Source organism: Mirounga angustirostris, unplaced genomic scaffold (assembly GCF_029215605.1).
Source record: "Mirounga angustirostris isolate CCGP_5_RB_7025 unplaced genomic scaffold, mMirAng1.0.hap1 SCAF_16, whole genome shotgun sequence".
Classification (NCBI taxonomy): domain Eukaryota; kingdom Metazoa; phylum Chordata; class Mammalia; order Carnivora; family Phocidae; genus Mirounga; species Mirounga angustirostris.
Window position 1 is genome coordinate 4,389,990 of NW_026991724.1, and position 17,652 is coordinate 4,407,641.

General features: G+C 49.8%; 1 protein-coding gene and 1 non-coding gene across 2 annotated transcripts in view; both read right to left on the reverse strand.

The window, feature by feature from the left end:
- Positions 1 to 17,652, reverse strand: part of ATP2C2 (ATPase secretory pathway Ca2+ transporting 2) — a 78,745-nt gene that overhangs the window by 26,151 nt on the left and 34,942 nt on the right. Inside the window, exons 2-7 of the mRNA XM_054511234.2 lie at positions 15,297 to 15,407; positions 12,757 to 12,873; positions 6,855 to 6,944; positions 5,567 to 5,602; positions 5,407 to 5,468; positions 1,945 to 2,053 (exon numbers count right to left, since the gene is read on the reverse strand). Of these exons, the coding sequence (XP_054367209.1) occupies positions 1,945 to 2,053; positions 5,407 to 5,468; positions 5,567 to 5,602; positions 6,855 to 6,944; positions 12,757 to 12,873; positions 15,297 to 15,407 (525 nt within the window). The remainder of the gene's footprint in view (positions 1 to 1,944; positions 2,054 to 5,406; positions 5,469 to 5,566; positions 5,603 to 6,854; positions 6,945 to 12,756; positions 12,874 to 15,296; positions 15,408 to 17,652) is intronic.
- On the reverse strand, positions 16,112 to 16,240 carry LOC123856306 (small nucleolar RNA SNORA63). The gene has a single exon (XR_006793705.1). It is a non-coding gene; the product is annotated as a small nucleolar RNA SNORA63 (small nucleolar RNA).

The window sequence follows — 17,652 nt, forward strand, 5'->3', positions numbered from 1 at the left end:
CTCTCCAGAAGAGAGAAACAGGGAGGCAGGGAGTAAGGGTGAGTGTCTGGACCAAGAAGGAACAAAGCTGGTTGTGTGCGTGTGTGTGTTTGTGTGCGTGCTTGTGTGTAGTTTCTGGTGACCTCCCAGGCACCATGTCAGCTGAGGGGGTGAGTGGCTGAAAACAGTCAAAGCACAGAACCCACATGATACCAGAGGTCACCCAGAGGAGGTTGCACCTGAAGACAACTGAGGGCTCTGGTCACTTCCTGCTCATCTGTGGGCAAGCCTCCTCCTGTCCCTCACACCCAGTCAGCCTCCCACCTCGGACACAAAGCGTTACTTGGAGCCCTGACAGATCCCATTCAATACCCTTTTCATGCCAGAAATGGGAGAGGAAAAAGAAGGAGCCGTGTCCCTGCTCTACTGGCTGGCCCAGGTTAGCCTTCCCCCTAGACCTTGACCTTGGTTAACTGTGGGAAGAGAAAATGTTTTGTGACCCCCTCCCCACAGGATGCAAAGAGTGCTAGTACTTGGTGACTTATTTTAAGAACGTTCTTGAACCTGCTGTTTCCTGGACTTAAATAGCTTTACACTACATATAAAGCTCTCCTGGAGCTCAGAATTTAATAGCTGACACAAATGTCCCACTGTGAATAAACAAAGCTATTGATTGTTCAATGGAGTTGCAAAGTGCCAAAAGGGAAATCTGTAGTGTTTGTGCCCGGTGGCAAGGAAGAAAGCATTCTGTGCTGTCCATAGCATTTAACAGAATAGAACAGAATTTAGCATAAGCAAGTCAGGAAGAAAACTCGTTGAAACTGAGAGTTACCTGGGGGTTAAAAGCTGTTTCGGGGACTGCTGAGGAGGCAGGGAAGAGAGCACAGTGAAGCAAGCCACGTCACCGGGCTGAGCTTGTTGCAGGTCTTATCTCCTCAAGGTGGAACGAAGCCTATCCCCTTTCATAGATGAGGAAACCAAGGCCCAGAGCGGCCAATCCTTCCCCAAAGTCATATACCGGGAGGTGCAGGGCAGGGGTGTGAAACCCAGGGCCCCCTGATTTCCAACACATGCCCGTCACTCACCCGTGTCAGGCGCTGCGTGGAGCACTCTCCATCTATGATGTCATGTAATGCTAAGTCACCCTACAGCACCGTCATTGCCCATCTTACAAATGGGGAAACCGGGGCACACACAGGTTAAGTAACTTGCTCCAAGTCACCCAGCTTGTGAATGACAGGCCCTCGGTTCAAACTCAGGCCAACAATCCTAGAGTTCCTGAAAACACATCCTCTGGAAAGAAATACTTCGGGGAGATAACCTGCCTAATCCTTTATCACTGAGAATTTTCAACAACTCTTTAGTATTCTTGGAAGGATTCATAAAATAGATTACCCCATCAACAGATCCCTCTGACCTGGACTTAACCTTTTCTCGGGAACCCACGATTATCTCCGAGAGCCTCAGGGATTGTCCTGTAAGCCAGTGACACCTGGACACCCACAAAGGTCAGGGAAACAGCTTGCCCCCCCCAACCCCGCCTGATGTCCCCAAACTACACCACTGTAAAAGCTTGGGCTACGAGTTACGTCTTCATCGGTCTGCTTCCCTCCTCGTCATTCAGCAATCTGGTATCTCCTCTTTCTGACATCAGAGTAGCTGTTTCTAGAAGCAACTCTTGCCTCATTTCTCAGCCCGAGCCTGGCTTAATTTGCTCCTGCAGCCTGCTGTAAACCAGAAACTCACGTCACCAAACTTTGTTATTAGGCTTTTACTGAAAATGGGAATAAATATTTTATGAAATACAACTTGAGGGGCTTTGTGTTTACAATGACCTTGCTTGCTAACTTCATGCCTTGTGTGTCAGCACACGTGTGTGTGTGTGCGTGCGTGTAACAGAGAATGCCTGCCTCCGACAAGCTAAGCGTCTGCATATCGCCCAGACCAGGGTTCGGGACCCCTCACCTCAGTGAGACGGATGTCTGCAGGGATCCGGTCTCCGATCGAAAGAGACACAATGTCTCCGGGAACCAGGTCTCGTGCAAGCAGATGCTGGAGCTTTCCTTCTCTTATGCTGCATTTGAAATGGGAAAAAGCAAAAGCACGCTGATCACATCCCATTTTTGCACATTTTAATAAACCTGAGCAAAGAATAGAGAATCACACTTTCTCTTTCAGTTATGGACAAACCCTTGTGCCTTTATGGTTTTATTATATTTTAAATTCACATACCCTGAAAGACTTTTGGAAAATTGTGTGGCTTCTGGGAGACCCCGGGCCTCATCTGAAACGTGGGGCGACTACTACTGTTTACCCTGCCTGGAAACAAGGTGGAGCCTCATGGCTTCCAGAAGCTTCTGTAGGTGTAGGTCTGCAGCTCTAAAGCTTCCTAATGGACTCAGCAGCTGGCAGCGCTTCTGTCCTCAGAGAAGACAGCACTCTGGCAATGGAGAGCTGAGTAGCATGGAAGAGCCTCATCAGAGCCGGGGTTGGGGGGGAGCATCGTAAGTACCGGAGGAGCCTAGGACCTCCTTCCCCATCGGGCCACGACCCCTCCTCCCAGCTGTGCCGGGGACAATGCACGTGCTTCTATGCACAGGCTCCAGTTACAGCCCCCCCTCCTCGGACGCCGCAGCCGCAGCTGGACTCCTGCCCTACCCCTGGCCCTCTTCGATTCGCCCCTACCCAGTGGCCAGAGAGCTCTGAAAATGCAAAAATCAGGTCACAACTCTCTCCTGCTCCAAACCTCCAATGGCTTTCAGTGACCTTGGACTCAAACCCAAAAGCCCTGCTAAGGCCCCCTTGACCGGGACCTGCCTCCTCCCCCGTTCCTGGTGCTCCCCATCAGGCCATCCAGCCTTCGAACACACCCAGCTCTTTCTAGTCTCAAGGTCTCGGCCAACCCTGGACGTTGAAGAGGACATTCCCCTCTTCTTTGTTAACAGGACTGACTCTTGTTCAGACATCCACCCTTTCGTCCAGAGCCGTCTGTTCTAGGGAGGGGGTCCTGACCGACTGAGACCATCAGGGTGACCCCATCCCCTTCCCACGATTGGCTTAGGCACAGGCACGTTCCATAACACTGGTTTTTGAGACATGAGTGGACATTTGCTGGGGGCTCGAGAGAAAGGTCTCTTCATTCTGTAGACACACACATACACACGACCCCTTCTTCTGCTGGATCTTTCCATGTCTGCCTCTGATGCCAGGAGCTATGGCAGGGGTCTTGGGAGCACGAGTGGAGCCAGCCAGAGAACAGAGCCAATGAGCCGAGGATGGCACGGTGAAGAAATCAAAGGACTCAGTCCTCGGAGCCTTCTCAAACCAACCACACTGGCCCTCCCACCTCACATCCCTTGCCATGAGATGACATGATTTCTCTGGTTTGTGCGGCTGAGCTGTCCGTGTAGCCAGGAGCACCCATCAGAGATTCACCTGCTGTTCTCTCAGCTCTTCCCCTGGCTGGCTCCGGCTGTTCCTCTGGTCTCAACCTAAATGTCAGTTCCTCCCCAAACGTCAGATCAGGGCAGCCTGAGCAGCAGCTCTTCGGAGCCATTCCCACTCTTCTACCGCGTGCTATGGCATCTCTGGGAGGTTTTTCTGTGGCTCCAGCTCTGGGACCCCATTTTGGCTTTAATGCACCTGCCACAGTCCAAAGTCAACTTGCTCCTTCAGTTTATTATCTGCCTCCCCTGGGAGGAGTGTGAGTGCTCTGAAGGCCAAGCCCTCGTCTCCTGGCTCACCCGTGTAACCCCGGCACTATTCCTCCTAGCACACAGTAGGTGCTCACTAAAGATGCACTGAGTGCACAGAGGATGGAGGGAACCCAAGAGAGACCTGCGTGGCAGGTGTTTCTTCTGGCTCGTACAACAGGCCTCAGATGCCGAGGCGGAGGCTGCTCATCTTCGGTGCCCTACCCACCTGCCTGCCACCGCTGTCCTTGAACAGAAAATCATCTTTTAGAAGTGACTTCCGGGAACATCAATAATGCATACTATTCACCTGAAAGGCCAAGACTTGATATTTAAACTTAAGATCAGATCCTCAAATCACATAAATCATTTACATTTGTTTGTTTGTATGATGTCACACATCCCACATCTGGATTTCTGACAGCCCTGTTCGTCTACTTATTAAGCCCAGACATTTTTAGTGTCCCCAGTGAACCTTCTAGAATTGACTCACCTTCTCTCATGCTTCCACATCATCCTTTTTGTCTCTGTTATTCATTATTCTCTTCCTTGTATTACACACACACACACACACACACGCCCCTCACTTGCTGGCTCCTTGAGAGGTAGAACTCATCCCACTAGATCTTTCTATCCCCAGCCGTGGGGTGCAGTTGTGCCATTTATATCCAAATATATGTGAAGGTTCTTCCCCAAACATCACCTTTCAGGAAACAGTTACCATATGTTTAAACCCTTCCGAAGCCCCTGGGGTCGTGAGATATTTTCAGTTACTGTCTTTTGAACAACATGTGCAGATCTAGGAAAGACACGCAGCCCCCAACCTCAGCAGAGCTGGTCAGCGGAGGGGGCGCAGACCTGGACCTTTTCTGAAATCAGTCCACTTCTACAAGGAGAGTAAGCATGTGGATTACTGGCGTACTAGAAATTACATGGAGAAAAAGCCAGGTGCCAAACCCTTTCTCCTCCGTGTGGGGGGCCGCAGCCGCTGCTCTAAGCCTCCGCTGTGCAGGACTGCAGCCCCGAGCCCCCACCAGCCAGTTACGCTAAGGGAGATGAAGAACTCACTTCCCCCGTCACCCCAGCCACACCCGGGTCCTCAGGGGTCATATGTGAGCAATGGTGCCGCACTGGACAGCGCGGGTTACAGAACATCCCAGCAAGTTCTAGCGCACAGCACTGTGGTTTGGTCCTTCCTTTCTCCTTTGAGGGCTCTGTGATGGGTAACAGGAGGCCCCGTGGAAATGACCAGGCAGGAAAGAGGCTGGTGGGGCTGCAGGGCACGTGGCCGGCTGGCGGTCACCCTTGTGCCATCTCGCCCCGCAGTCCAGCGGCCTGAAGCCTCGGCCCGTTCCAGCCCTGCATCACCAGCTCCTCTCATTCCCTCTTGGAGAATTTAATGCAACTTCTGAATGCTCTCTGCAGGAAAAATGGGCACAGCTTTGCCCACCATACCGCCCTCTTCCCCAAGCCATTCCCGCCGGCTGTGGCCCCAGCCCAGGCACCTTGATTAGACCCTGATGAGAGACTCGAGGCCCGGAGAGGTAGAATGACATGCCCAAGGACACACAGTAATCTGTTGGCAGGGCAGGTGCCAGGTCTCCCGACCCCCAGACAGACATGGTCCTCTTCCATCACGCTACAAGTGACAGAAACTTTGCCCAACTTTTGCCAAACTCACCAGCCCACCGACTCCTCCGATGAATCAGAAAGTTCCAGGGAAACTCTGACTTACCAGTTACATTCGGGAGGAACCAGCTTGCTTAGCTCTTCTAGTGATTTCTCCGACCTGTATTCCTGGCAGGCAGCACATGGAACATGATAATCAAGGGTGGGAACTCCACACTGCCACACCATGGTTACCCTGACCACGACCACAGGAACTAATTACACACCTGGATGAAGGCGACAGTGACCACGATCAGCACGGCCTAGGGAACAAACGGGGAGGGTGGCGTGAGCACCCAGCTGTCGGGTGAGTGAGTGAATGAGTCCATGGAAGGTGGGACACAGCACCTCCCCTTTCCAAATAAATTTCCTTTCTTCTTGCAAACCAAGCACAAAGAAATTTATAAAACAGATGAGCCGCTTCCCCCTGCCCCGAAAAAGAACAGAAAAATCATCCCAAATTCTGGCATCCAAAGGTTCACATTTTAGGGTACCCTTTTAGATTTTTCCACATAGACATACAACACAGGATCCTATGATACAGACACATTCTTTTATAAACAGCCTTTTCACACAACATATTATAAATATTGTTCCACGATATCAGAAGATATGGACGAAGCTTCAGCCTTTTAAACAGAGGAACAAATACTATTGCTTGGAAGGAGCCTGCTTTTGCATTTTAAAAGAGCACATGACAGACAGAGGGAAGCAGGAAGGACAGTCATCAAAAGGTATTCAGTAGGAGCCAGATATAAAAGGTCATATATTGTATGATTCCATTATATAAAATATCCACAGAGGTCATAGAGACAGAGAGCCGACTGGGGTTTGCCAGGGGCTGGGAGGTGGCCTGGGAGGGGTGGGAAGGGGGAATGGGAGGGTTCTGGGAGGGGTGGAGAGGGGAAAGGGGAGGGGTCTGGGGAGGTGGGCTGGGAGGGGTGGGGAGGGGGAAAGGAGGGGTCTGGGGAGGGGGATGGTAGGTAGGGTGGGGGAGGGGGGCTTCCTTTTAGGGCCGTGAAGTATTTTGGAGCTAGCTAGACCTGGTGGTTGCACAGCACTGGGAATGTGCTAATGCCACTGGACTGTATGCTTTAAAATGGTTAATTTTTTAACCATGTGACTTTCACCTAAATTAAAAAAAAAATTCTTTTTAAATAGGTGCTCAGCGGTTACATCCGGGGAAGGGCTTACAAATGATAGCTTTGTGCAGCATGCACAGTGGGGTCATGGAAGAGGACTTCACGGCAGTGTTGTTCCCCAAAGAAAGACACCAGAAGCCCCCCGGGGTATCTACCAAGACAGTGATGGCAAAATGACCCAGGACACCTCCACGGGAGTGGGGGGGGCGGTAAGAGAAGGACGAGGATTTGCTTTCCTTTCTTTCTGCTGTTATTTCCTATTTTTTTCTCTACAGCCACACTCTTTTTCCTTGAATAAAATATGCCAACACTCTGCAAGCCCCTTGGCAGCGGGGTCTGGGAGGCAGCGCAGCCCCCCACCCTCCCCACTCACCATGGCGATACTGACGGCATCCTCATACTCCTTCGTGAGGATGCTCACCAGGGCGGAGGCCAGGAGCAGCAGGATCAAGGGGTTCTTAAACTGCAGAGAGAACACAGGGTGGCGGGGTAAGGGTGCAGGGTTCTCTTCTAGTCCCTCAGCTCTGCGCTCAGGGCCGGGCTTCCAGGCCAGCACTACAGTGACCCGCCCCCTCCAAAGGTTCTCCTCCACCCAAAATCCTCCCCCCCCACTGCAGTTTCACTGACACTGACTTCCTGGGGGTCATCCAACACTGTGCCTGTCCAGACAGCAGCCCTGGCCCTGCCTTGGAGTTCTTGGTCTCCACGACACTGAGCCTGTCACATCTCCACGACACTCCAGGTCCCAGCCCCTCTGGTGGCTTGCCAGCTCTGGTCCAGCATGGCCAAGGGGTCCCCTTTGCTACGCCAGGTCCCCAGTGCCATGTGTCCCAATCACACCAACCTGCTCCTGTAACTGCCTCTGGGGGCTCCAGGGGTGTCCCTCCTGAGAACAGGTGCCACAGAAACTTCCCAAGAGGATTTTTACTTTATTGCCTTATGTATCTACTCCCTCGTTTCACAGATCTATTACATAGTAGCTCATGTTACAGCCCATTGAAAGGAAACATAAAGACAAACTCACAAAAACAGGAAGAGAGAGAGTGGACCAAAGATCAAGATCAAAGTAGGAGTTAAAATACCAATATGCTAGCCCTATTTTTGTGGTGTCAAATGGGGCTGTGCGTTTGGCCTTGAGCTTCCCAGCAGCCAAGGCAAAAAGAGAAACATGATCAGATGTGTGATTCATGCTGCTCATGAAAAGAAGCACATCAGTGTCATACCAGTATGGTGCATGAAGGGATTTAATGCCCCTTACTCCCCACCCCAGACTTGCTGGGCTTCATCTCCTCTGAATGAGGGACAGAACATTTTGGGGTAATGTCACCAGCAGCCCTGAGTTAGCCACAGCATCTATTTTGAATCCTCAAGACTGAACAACTTGACAACATTCTACCTTCTTAGCTACAATCTTTCTAGGATTGTATCAAGAACTTGAAACATGCATCAAAGTTTCTGAGATGGACCTTATTTAATTAGCTACAGGCTTCTCCAGAAGGGTGAAGACTTCCGGATATAAATAAACCATCGGTTAATATTGTGGACTTCGTAAAGCATTCCATGGGCATGAAGTCACAGATTAGAAAAAGGCCTTAGATTAAAACAGCTTCAGGGACACATCACCCAAAAGCCAAAGGTAGGATTTGTTCAGACTTCGCTTCGAACAAAACTGTAAAGCGGTGTCTTTGAGGCCTGTGGGGAAAACGGACTGCGGACTTGGCACGTGAAGTGGACCAGGCCAATGAAGTGATAATGGTACTAGCGGGACAAGAGTATTGTCGTTATGGTCAAAAAAAAAAAAAGGGGGGGGGCAAGAAAAAGGAACACGTCCTCTAATGATAGAGATACATAGGAAAGTACAGATGGCAAAAGGATTTAATATCTTGAATTTGTTTTAAAATACTACAGAGAAAAAGGGAAGGATAAAAGTGGGTCAAATAGATGGATAATTATTGAAGGCAGATAATGGATATGTGGGGGTCTTTATACTATTCTCTCTACTTATGCATAGTTTTGATATTTTCCCTAATGAAAGATTTTTAAAAAGGTTTTGGCCAGTGAAGTCCCAATTTTGGTTCTGAGAGCATCTGACAGTGCTGGACGTGGGTGGGTCTGGGGGAGCTTGCAGAGGGAGGGGCTGCACTCGGAGCTGCCTGGCGGAGCTCACGGCCAAGGCCACACACTCGCCAGTGGAGGTGGACAACCCCTTTCTTCAGAAATCCGGGTAGGATGAAGTCCAAGAGCAGAGGGAAACTCGAGGTCAGGAAAGCCCAGTGGAGGGCTGTCCCATGCAACATCCAGGGCTGCTGTGATAAATGACCACAGCCTGGGGGCTTAAGAGAACGTCGTAGGCAGATTCTCTCACACTTCCGGAGGCCAGAACTCCAAATGAAGGTGTTGGTAGGGCCAGACTCTCTCTGGTGGTTCTGGGAGAGAATCCTTCCTGCAACTTCCAGCCTCTGGTGGTGGCCTGCCATTGTGTTGTTCTTGGCTTGTAGACACACCCCTCCAGTCTCTGCCTCTGTGGTCACATGGCCTTCTCCTCCCTGTGGCCATCTCCATGTATCTCCCCTCTTCTTATCAAGGACACCAGGCATTGGATTTGGGGCTACCCTAATCTGGTAGGACCTCATCTGAACTAGTCACATCTGCAAAGACCTTATTTCCAAATGAGGTGCTATTCGGAATTCCAGGCCAACACGAGTTTGAGGGGGACGCTATTCAACCTAGTACAGAGAGGAAAAACACCTCAGTCCAGCAGAGCTAAGAATAAGATTTCATTTCAGCCCTGAGCCCATCACAGACTTGCCACCCGGTTGGATAGAAGTGAGGTGAGAGATGCACAAACAGGGGCCGAACACCCAGCACGCACCAGGCACCGGGATTCTCCAGGCCACCTTCTGAAGCTCGGTTATCCTCACATGAGCCTGGCCTCCCCTGCCTCAGGGCCTTTGCACTTCCCCCTCTTGCACATCCTTCCTCCAGACCCTCACACAGCTCCCTTCCTCACTTCATTCAGGTCTCTGCTCAAAGACTGGCCCCTCAGGAACCAGTCAAACGGCCCCCCTGAGCATGCAGTCCAAAATAGCTGCCCTGCGATCACTTCCTAGCACCTGTCCTGACTCGTTTCTCCCCACCACACTCACTGGCTGATGCATCACATATGCCCCAAAGCAAAGCTGGTCTGGCTGCCGCTCCCTGCACAGTGCCCAGCCCATGGCCAGGAACATGAAAAGCACTGACCTAGAACGAATGAGTCCATGAAACAGCAAGCACCCAGTTTTGGGCGGGGAAACCTGAGGCTTGGTGGGGTGAGAGCTCCTACTCAAGGTCACCTAGCAGAGCAGAGATCAGCACAGGTTCAAGTCCTCCTGCGCAGGTCACTTCCATAATATGCCACCTGGCTCCCTGCCCTCCCCTCCCTCCAGGCTACACCCAGCCAGGACTCTGGGAGCAGCAGGTCTATTTCTGGACAACAGGCCCCTCCAGCCATGGGCTCAGGGCTAGCTCAGGGGTGTGCAGTCCTGGCCGGGGCCACTCTGAGTGCTGGGACCGGTGCTGGTCTCTAGCCAGGCCTGGATCAAGTGCCACCTTGAACCCCGATTCCAATCCCATAGGCTCAGCCCTTGCCTGCGCTGGACCTGGACAGTCCTTCAACACTGACATCACCAGGTGCCCTCCTTCCCCATCTTCAGACCATCCCAAGGACCTGCCCAGTCTCATCCAACACAAGCGAGTCACCAGGAGACCCAGCAAACAGATGCCAGACCCAACGGGAAGGTCCCACCACATGCCACTAGGGCTGCTCTGGCCATGGATGGCTAGACTCTTCCTGGCTTGGGGCCCTTCTAAGCCCACACATAAAGGGAGTCAGGCAGAAAGGTGGTCTGCTACAGTTAACAATAAAGCCAACCGACATTTTACTGAGCGCCTCCCATGTGCCCTGCTCTATGCTAAATGCTTCACCTGTACCATTTCTTAGCCTCTTCCTAACCCGATGACACAGGTACTGTTCAGTATCCCTGCTTGAAAAACGAGCAACCTGAGGCTCTGAAAGAAACTGAACTGTCCAAGGATTCATGTAGGTTAGCCCGATCCAAAACCTGTGTTCTTAACTGCTACACTTCAATTAGGGCCAACTGGTAGACATGGCATGGGGGGTACAACATTTATTAAGTCCTTAACATGTGCTAAGCTGTCCTTTTCTCATGTAAAACTCAGAACAGTGGGTATTAGACCCATTTTCTAGACAGGGAAAACTGAGGCTCAGGGAGGTTCAATAACTTGCTCAAAGTCACAAGGCTAGAAACTGGGATTTGAACCCTAATCTACCTCTGCCTTATGATTCTGGGGCAACATGTCTTGAGTCATGCCAAGGTAGAATTCCTAATGGTGATTCTCTTGAGACAGAGAGGTAGGGCAGCCTTGTGGAGAGCTCCCAGTCACTGGAGGACATGGGCAGGATAATCCTAACACCTGGCACAGAGCAAGTGCTCAGCGAATGTAAAGAACTACTAAGTGAGCACAGACGATTTTCCGTACTCGTTGAGGATGGAAAAACACGGCCATCGGGAGCAGTCTTCCAGTCCTGCGAGGATGCCCACAGACGCATCCCTGACCTGACAAGGCTAAGATGAATAAGCAGGTTCCCTGCTCTAAGAAATTTAAGAGATCTCCCTCCTGGAAAGGCCCTGGCTGGCGTCTGAAGGAGTGTTAACAGGGCAGAGGCAGGAGGGAGGATGGCCGCGGAAACGGGAGAGCGGTCCTGGCGGAAGGGGCAGCCAGAGCAGGACAGACCGAGGCCCGGGGACAGAAGGGAGACTGTCCATCCCCACCGCCCGTGTCAGCTTGCTTCCGTGAACTCCAGCTTCCAGGAGCCGCCGCCGCGTCCTTCCAACCCTGGGGTTCCGGGAAGCTTTCGGGCTGGCTAGAGCCACCTGCGGACCCAGGAGCTGATTTTGGTGCCAAATGCATCAAGGAATCACGTCCCCAGTGTGCAGAGACCTAACCAATGAGTGGCGTGGGGACTGGAGGAGAGTAGAGCTTGAGATGCTGCAAGGAGGGCTGTGATTGGTCCCCCAACCGACCAATCACGAAACTTTAAACGCTGAGCCAATAGGAAGGCTGCTGCAGCCTGGGGCAGCCGGGGAACCGCAGACTGGAGCGACAAGTGTCAGGGATGGGAGGGAGTTCAGGAGACCAGGAGGGGAAACCGAGGCAGTCTGAATGCCTTCGGGTATCTGGGGTAGTCAGCCTGTTAACTGGGGTTTCTGAATGGACACTGGGTAGGTGGTGGGGGTGCTGACTTCTAGACCAGAACTTGCAGCCATGTGTCTTTCAAATTTTTCTTTCCTCCTCCCAGGGGCTTCCAGGCATCCGACTTGTGCCATCCATTCGGCACGGTGCCAGCACCGAGGGCAGAGGCCAAGAAGGGCAGGGGCTCCGGAGCCAGCTGCCTGGCTTTACTCCCTAGCATGCCACTTACTGCCGTGGGACGTTAGGCTCCAGCTGCCAAACAGACTACAGGACAGCCAGTTAAATTTGAATTTCAGATAAACAAGGGACAATTTGTTTGGTATAATTATGTCCCATGCAACATTTGGGACATACTTATATTAAAGTAACTGTATTTATCTGAAATTCAAACTTAACAAGGCATTCTGTATCTTTATTTGCTAAACCTAGCAACCCTACACAGCCTGGGGGAAATATTTCAACTTCTCTGTTCACCCTCCTCATCTCAAAATGACGATTAAGAGGAAGATGAAGTGATGGGGCGCCTGGGTGGCTCAGTCTTTAAGTGTCTGCCTTCAGCTCAGGTCATGATCCCAGGATCCTGGGATTGAGCCCTGCATCTGGCTCCCTGCTCAGTGGGAAGCCTGCTTCTCTCACACACCCCCTGCTTGTGTTCCCTCTCCCGCTGTGTCTCTCTCTGTCAAATAAATAAAATCTTTAAAAAAAAAAAAAAAAGAGGAAGATAAAGTGAGTTAATGCTTACTTATTTACTCACTCAGCATGGTGCCCAGCATGTGAAAAATCCTCTATGAATGTAACAACTATTATTCATGATCGTGGCTGCCTGGGTAGTTTCAGATCTACTCATGGCCATCTCTCCTGCTGGCTAAAACCAGCCTGAATGAGCAGGGAGCCTTCTTCATCTTTGCACCCCTGCACCCCAAGACTGGTCCAAAGACACCCCCAATCAATATTTAAAGAATGAATGACTATCCCACCCTCTCTGGCTTTTACAAGTTAATGCAAGGAATGACACCTACCTGATCAAGATATTTCTTCCACACGGGTTCCGTGTTATCAGCGACAAATTCATTCCAGCCATGGACCTGTCTCCGTTGTGACACTGAGAACTCAGACAGCCCATTTTCTAAGTCCACCTGGAATGACACGGTTAAGCACGGGCTCACTGATGGGCCCTGAGTGGCCAGGGAGCCCACCTCACAGAAGTCCCACTTCAGAAGCCAGTCGCGTCCAAAATGGACCAGGAAATTGGATTGTCCACAATGGAGAAGGAACTTGTTCAAAGACCCCGAGCAAATAGGAACAGAGAGAGAAGGAACACCCACAGGCCAGTTCTTTCTCACTTTCCTGCACTTCTGCCCTATAATTACAGCAGAAAAGACAAACTTAAGCCTAAATTTCAATGAGATTGTAGCAGGGAGAATTCAATGGGATTGTATGGGGGGATTCCAGAAATACAGAAATGCTTATATTTTCTTCTTTAAAAAAAAAAACGAACAGGTCTTGGGAACCTGAAAAGCTGCAGCTGCTATACATCATGGTATGGGGATTCCTCAAAAAATTAAAAATAGGATCCCCACACGATGCAGCAGTTACCCTTCTTGGCGAAGAGATACCAAAAGAGGTGGGTCTCAAAGGGATGTGTGTACACCCGTGTTCAAAGCACTGCTATTCTTTTTTTTTCCCCCAAAGATTTTTATCTGTTTATTTGAGAGAGAGAGTATGAGTGGGGGGAGGAACAAAGGGGGAGGGAAAAGGAGGGGGTAAGAATCTCAAGCAGATTCCCTGCTGAGCGTGGAGGTGGATGACACAGGGTTCCATCCCATGACCCTGAGATAATGACCTGAGCTGAAACCGAGAGTCAAGTCAGAGGCTTAACCAACTGAGCCACCAGGCGCCCCTAGCAGTGCTATTCTCAATAGCCAAGAGGTGGGAACAGCCCAGGGGCCCAGTGGTGGCTGAGTATACCAGTCAGGAAAAGGCAGACTATATGATCCCACTTACATGAGGTGGTGCGAGTAGTCAGATTCCCAGAGGTGAAGAGGAGGAGGTGGGTGCCAGGGGCTGCATGGTGTGCAGCGGGGAGTTACTGTTTCATGCAGACAGAACCTCAGTTTTGCAAGATGCAAAGAGTTCTGGAGGCTGGCTGCACAAAATGGGCTCAATACTCCTGAACTGTACATCAACAATGCTTAAGACGGCAAATTTTACATTGTGCATTTTACCATAATTAAAAATTAAAAAGAAAACAACAGAAAAAAGGCCCCTCCATAGGAACAATAGCTAAAATTATTATATCGTATATACACTGTACCAGATACAATTTCAAGTCCTTTACACAAACTAACATTAAATCGATAATTATGTAAGGCAACCTTGTTGTTCTGGTTGCAGCAAAGGTATCCTTGTTTTTAAAAAGTCGGCCACAAGAAAGTTGTACGGGGTGAAAGAGGTGACAGAGAAAGCTGAACTGATTTCTAGATTCATTTCAAGAGAGAAAGAAAACCAAACTTGTTTGCTGAACAGGGAAGACATCTAGGTGAGGCAAGACTATTTCCTTCCCTTAATACTAACAAGGAGGACTTGAATTTAAACAGATGTTTGAATTATTCTCAAGAAAACGCTGGCATGATGGGACACCTGGGTGGCTCAATCAGTTAAGTGTCTGACTCTTGCTTTTGGCTCAGGTCATGATCTCAGGGTTGTGGGATCGAGCCCCACGTCAGGCTCTGTGCTGGGTATGGAGCCTGCTTGGGACTCTCTTTCTCTCCCTCTGCAGCCCCCCACCCCAACTCTCTCTCTCCAAAAAAGAAAGAGGGAGAGAGGGAAGGAGGGAGGGAGGGAGGGAGGGAGGAAGGAAGGAAAAAAGGCTGGCATGAAACATGGATTTCTAATTGTCTTGAGAGTGTGGCATATGCCCCTTTATTAGTGGATTTTTATTTGCTTTCCCAAAGTGTGGTGGGTTATGCGTAAATACACACACAGACACACACACACACATCACTATGCTCAGTTTTCTAAGTAAATTAAAAACAGAAGGCAAGCAATATTCTTTAGCCTCAGAGAAGAGCATCATGGAGGGAAGGTGTTGTTTGGTTGGGTGTTTGTGTGTGTGTATGTTTTCTTGCATTGGCCTGGAAGTCAAATTCACTTGAGAAACATGTAAGGGTTTGGTTTCAGTAATTGCAAACACCCTGGATTATAAAGGAGGAAGTGTGTGAACAGGGGGTGATTAAAAGTTTGAACTTTCTTGTCAGACCACCTGGATTCAAGTCTCACTGTGCTCCTTTGGAACCGTGTGGGTTCCCATGTTCTCTGGGTCTCTGAGTAAGAGAAACAAGGATATAGATATTGGGTAGGGTTCCTGTCCTCTGGCAAGGACCCCATGAGGGTTGGTTCCGTTGACAGCAATGATGATGAGAGTCCATGTGGGACATCAAAACAGTTCAACATCAGCAGCATTTTCTAGCAATGATGATAAAAATGTATAATTTGTGTTGCTTTCTTCTGAAGCTAAAAACCTTACCATACTAGCCTCAAAGGCAAATTCAATACTTACATAAAATGCTTTGGCCAAATCTTCTTTGTGGCATTTGCTTGCCTCCTTGGGTGACAGAGCTGCAACTGTTTTCTCTTTTTCGATGGCTTTCAATTCACACTGCCCACCAATCTGTGAAAAAAGCAGGATTGCTGTTAAGTGAATTGTAATTTTGTACTGATATGCTGTTTTCAAAGTATTAACATACACAGAGAAAATGCACATATCTTAAGTACAGCTCAAATTCTCACAAACTGACCCACACAGCCCGCCTCCAAATCAAGAAACAGACATTACCAGCCCCTAGAAGCTACTCGTGCTCTCCTCCCACTGGAGGAAGGGTGACGACTGTCATGGTCTCTGTCACCATAGGTTTGGCCAGGTCTGAACTTCATATATAAAAAGTAACCTGCAATAGCTACTCTCCCATGTCTGCTTCCTTCCACTCAACGGTGTTAGTGAGATTCATGCATGACCTGCACGCAGGGATGGCTGCTAATTTTCATGGCTCTTTAATATTCCACTGACTGAGTCTATCACAATTTATTTATCTGTTCTACTCTTGATGGACCTTTGGGTTGTTTCCAGTTATTGGTTATTACTGATGCATCTATTTTTTTTTTTTAAAGATTGTATTTATTTATTTGACAGAGACACAGCGAGAGAGGGAATACAAGCAGGGGAAGTGAGAGAGGGAGAAGTAGACTCCCCGCTGAGCAGGGAGCCCGATGCGGGGCTCGATCCCAGGACCCTGGGATCATGACCTGAGCCAAAGGCAGACGCTTAATGACTGAGCCACGCAGACGCCCCTCAAGTCAGTGTTTTACTTGGTAAACATGTCTGAGACCATGCATCCCTGGCTGCTAAGCACCATGGCGGACAGGGCTAGAAAGGTAACAGCTTTATTTTGAGCAGGGGGCAGACAAGGCAGCACTTTACAGCTACATTGTAACTAGATCCTGCATCTGATGCATCTATTTTTAAGCAAACTTATTTAACAGACTAGGAATGTACCAAGCTGACAGAGGAGGGCAATAATGAACACATTTAGAATCCTGATTCCTGAACTTGTGGGATCTTGGTCAAGTACGTGCCACATTGTAGAGGAAGCCCCCTGATGATGACAGGTGATATCACAGCCTGTTCTGTGTTTCATCTGCAATAACCCAAGGGAAGGGAGGAACCAGCTGAGTTCTGGGTATCTGGTAGGCCTGGGAAGCAGTCATATGAAATACCTGAAGGGCATGGGAAGACATGATAGCACAGGAGATCTCAATCAGGAAAATGCTAGGTATTTTTGCAAAGTGATTCCTAGTATTCCGATCCCCCAGGACATGATAATCATCTTTTCCTTTTCCAGCAGGTTGTCAGGCACTGGGAAGGAGGAAGGGGAGGGAGTCAGTGGCCAACCTCTTCCTTCAGCTAGAATAGAGATGGCAAATTCCCCTCTTCCTTCTTGCTGGCCCCCCATCCCCAATAGGGTCTCCCAAATGCCTTGTTGCTTAGAAACGCTCTGCCAACCACATCCACTTCCTGGGATTGTTCTCACTTGTGCTGTGACCACAAAGCATGGACACGATTACATTCAACAGGCGCCCCCAACTTTCATGACCTCTCCTTATGTCAGCGTTTAAGAGTAACATGCATCACAAAATGAGACAGAACATTTTTTGTCCTGTTCATAAGCTCTGGTTCCATCACCCCAAATCAGACACTCCATTCTTGTTCACACCACACGTGGACTCAGTCCTGCCCAGCTGGCCATTCCTGGTCTTGCCATTTCTTTCTGGCCATAACCACACCCAATTCATTTTTTATATAGCATCTGAATGACCCTGAAAATCGTAAATCCAGTCCCCACCCCACACACATGCACCATGCTTGAAACATTGGATAGATTCTACTTACTGTCAGGATAAAATCCCCAGTTTTCCATATGGCTGCAGCAGACCCCACCTCATGTCCACCCTCCAGCTAAAACCCCTAACTCTTAGACCCATGAAACACAATGCTGCCTGTTGGAGGAGTCCCGTGTCCCCCAGGAATAGGCTGTTCCAGGGCTCCTGTGGGGGTCCTGGTGGCACATTCATGGTCACGACACTGTTACTTTCAATCAGGGGTTCTCAACCAGAGGCAGCTTTGTCTCCAAGAGACTTTGGCAATGTCTGGAGACCATCACTGGGGGACAGGGGTGCTGCTGACACCTGGTGAGTGGAGGCCAGACAGGCTGCCAAGCATCCTACATGCATCGGGCATGCAAAGAATGACGTGGTATAAAACCTCAGTAGTGCAGAGGGTGAGAAACCCCGTGTTAGACATGGAAAGATTATTCTGTCTTGATGTCTTCCCAGGCCAGATCAGAGCCCACTCTACCCTC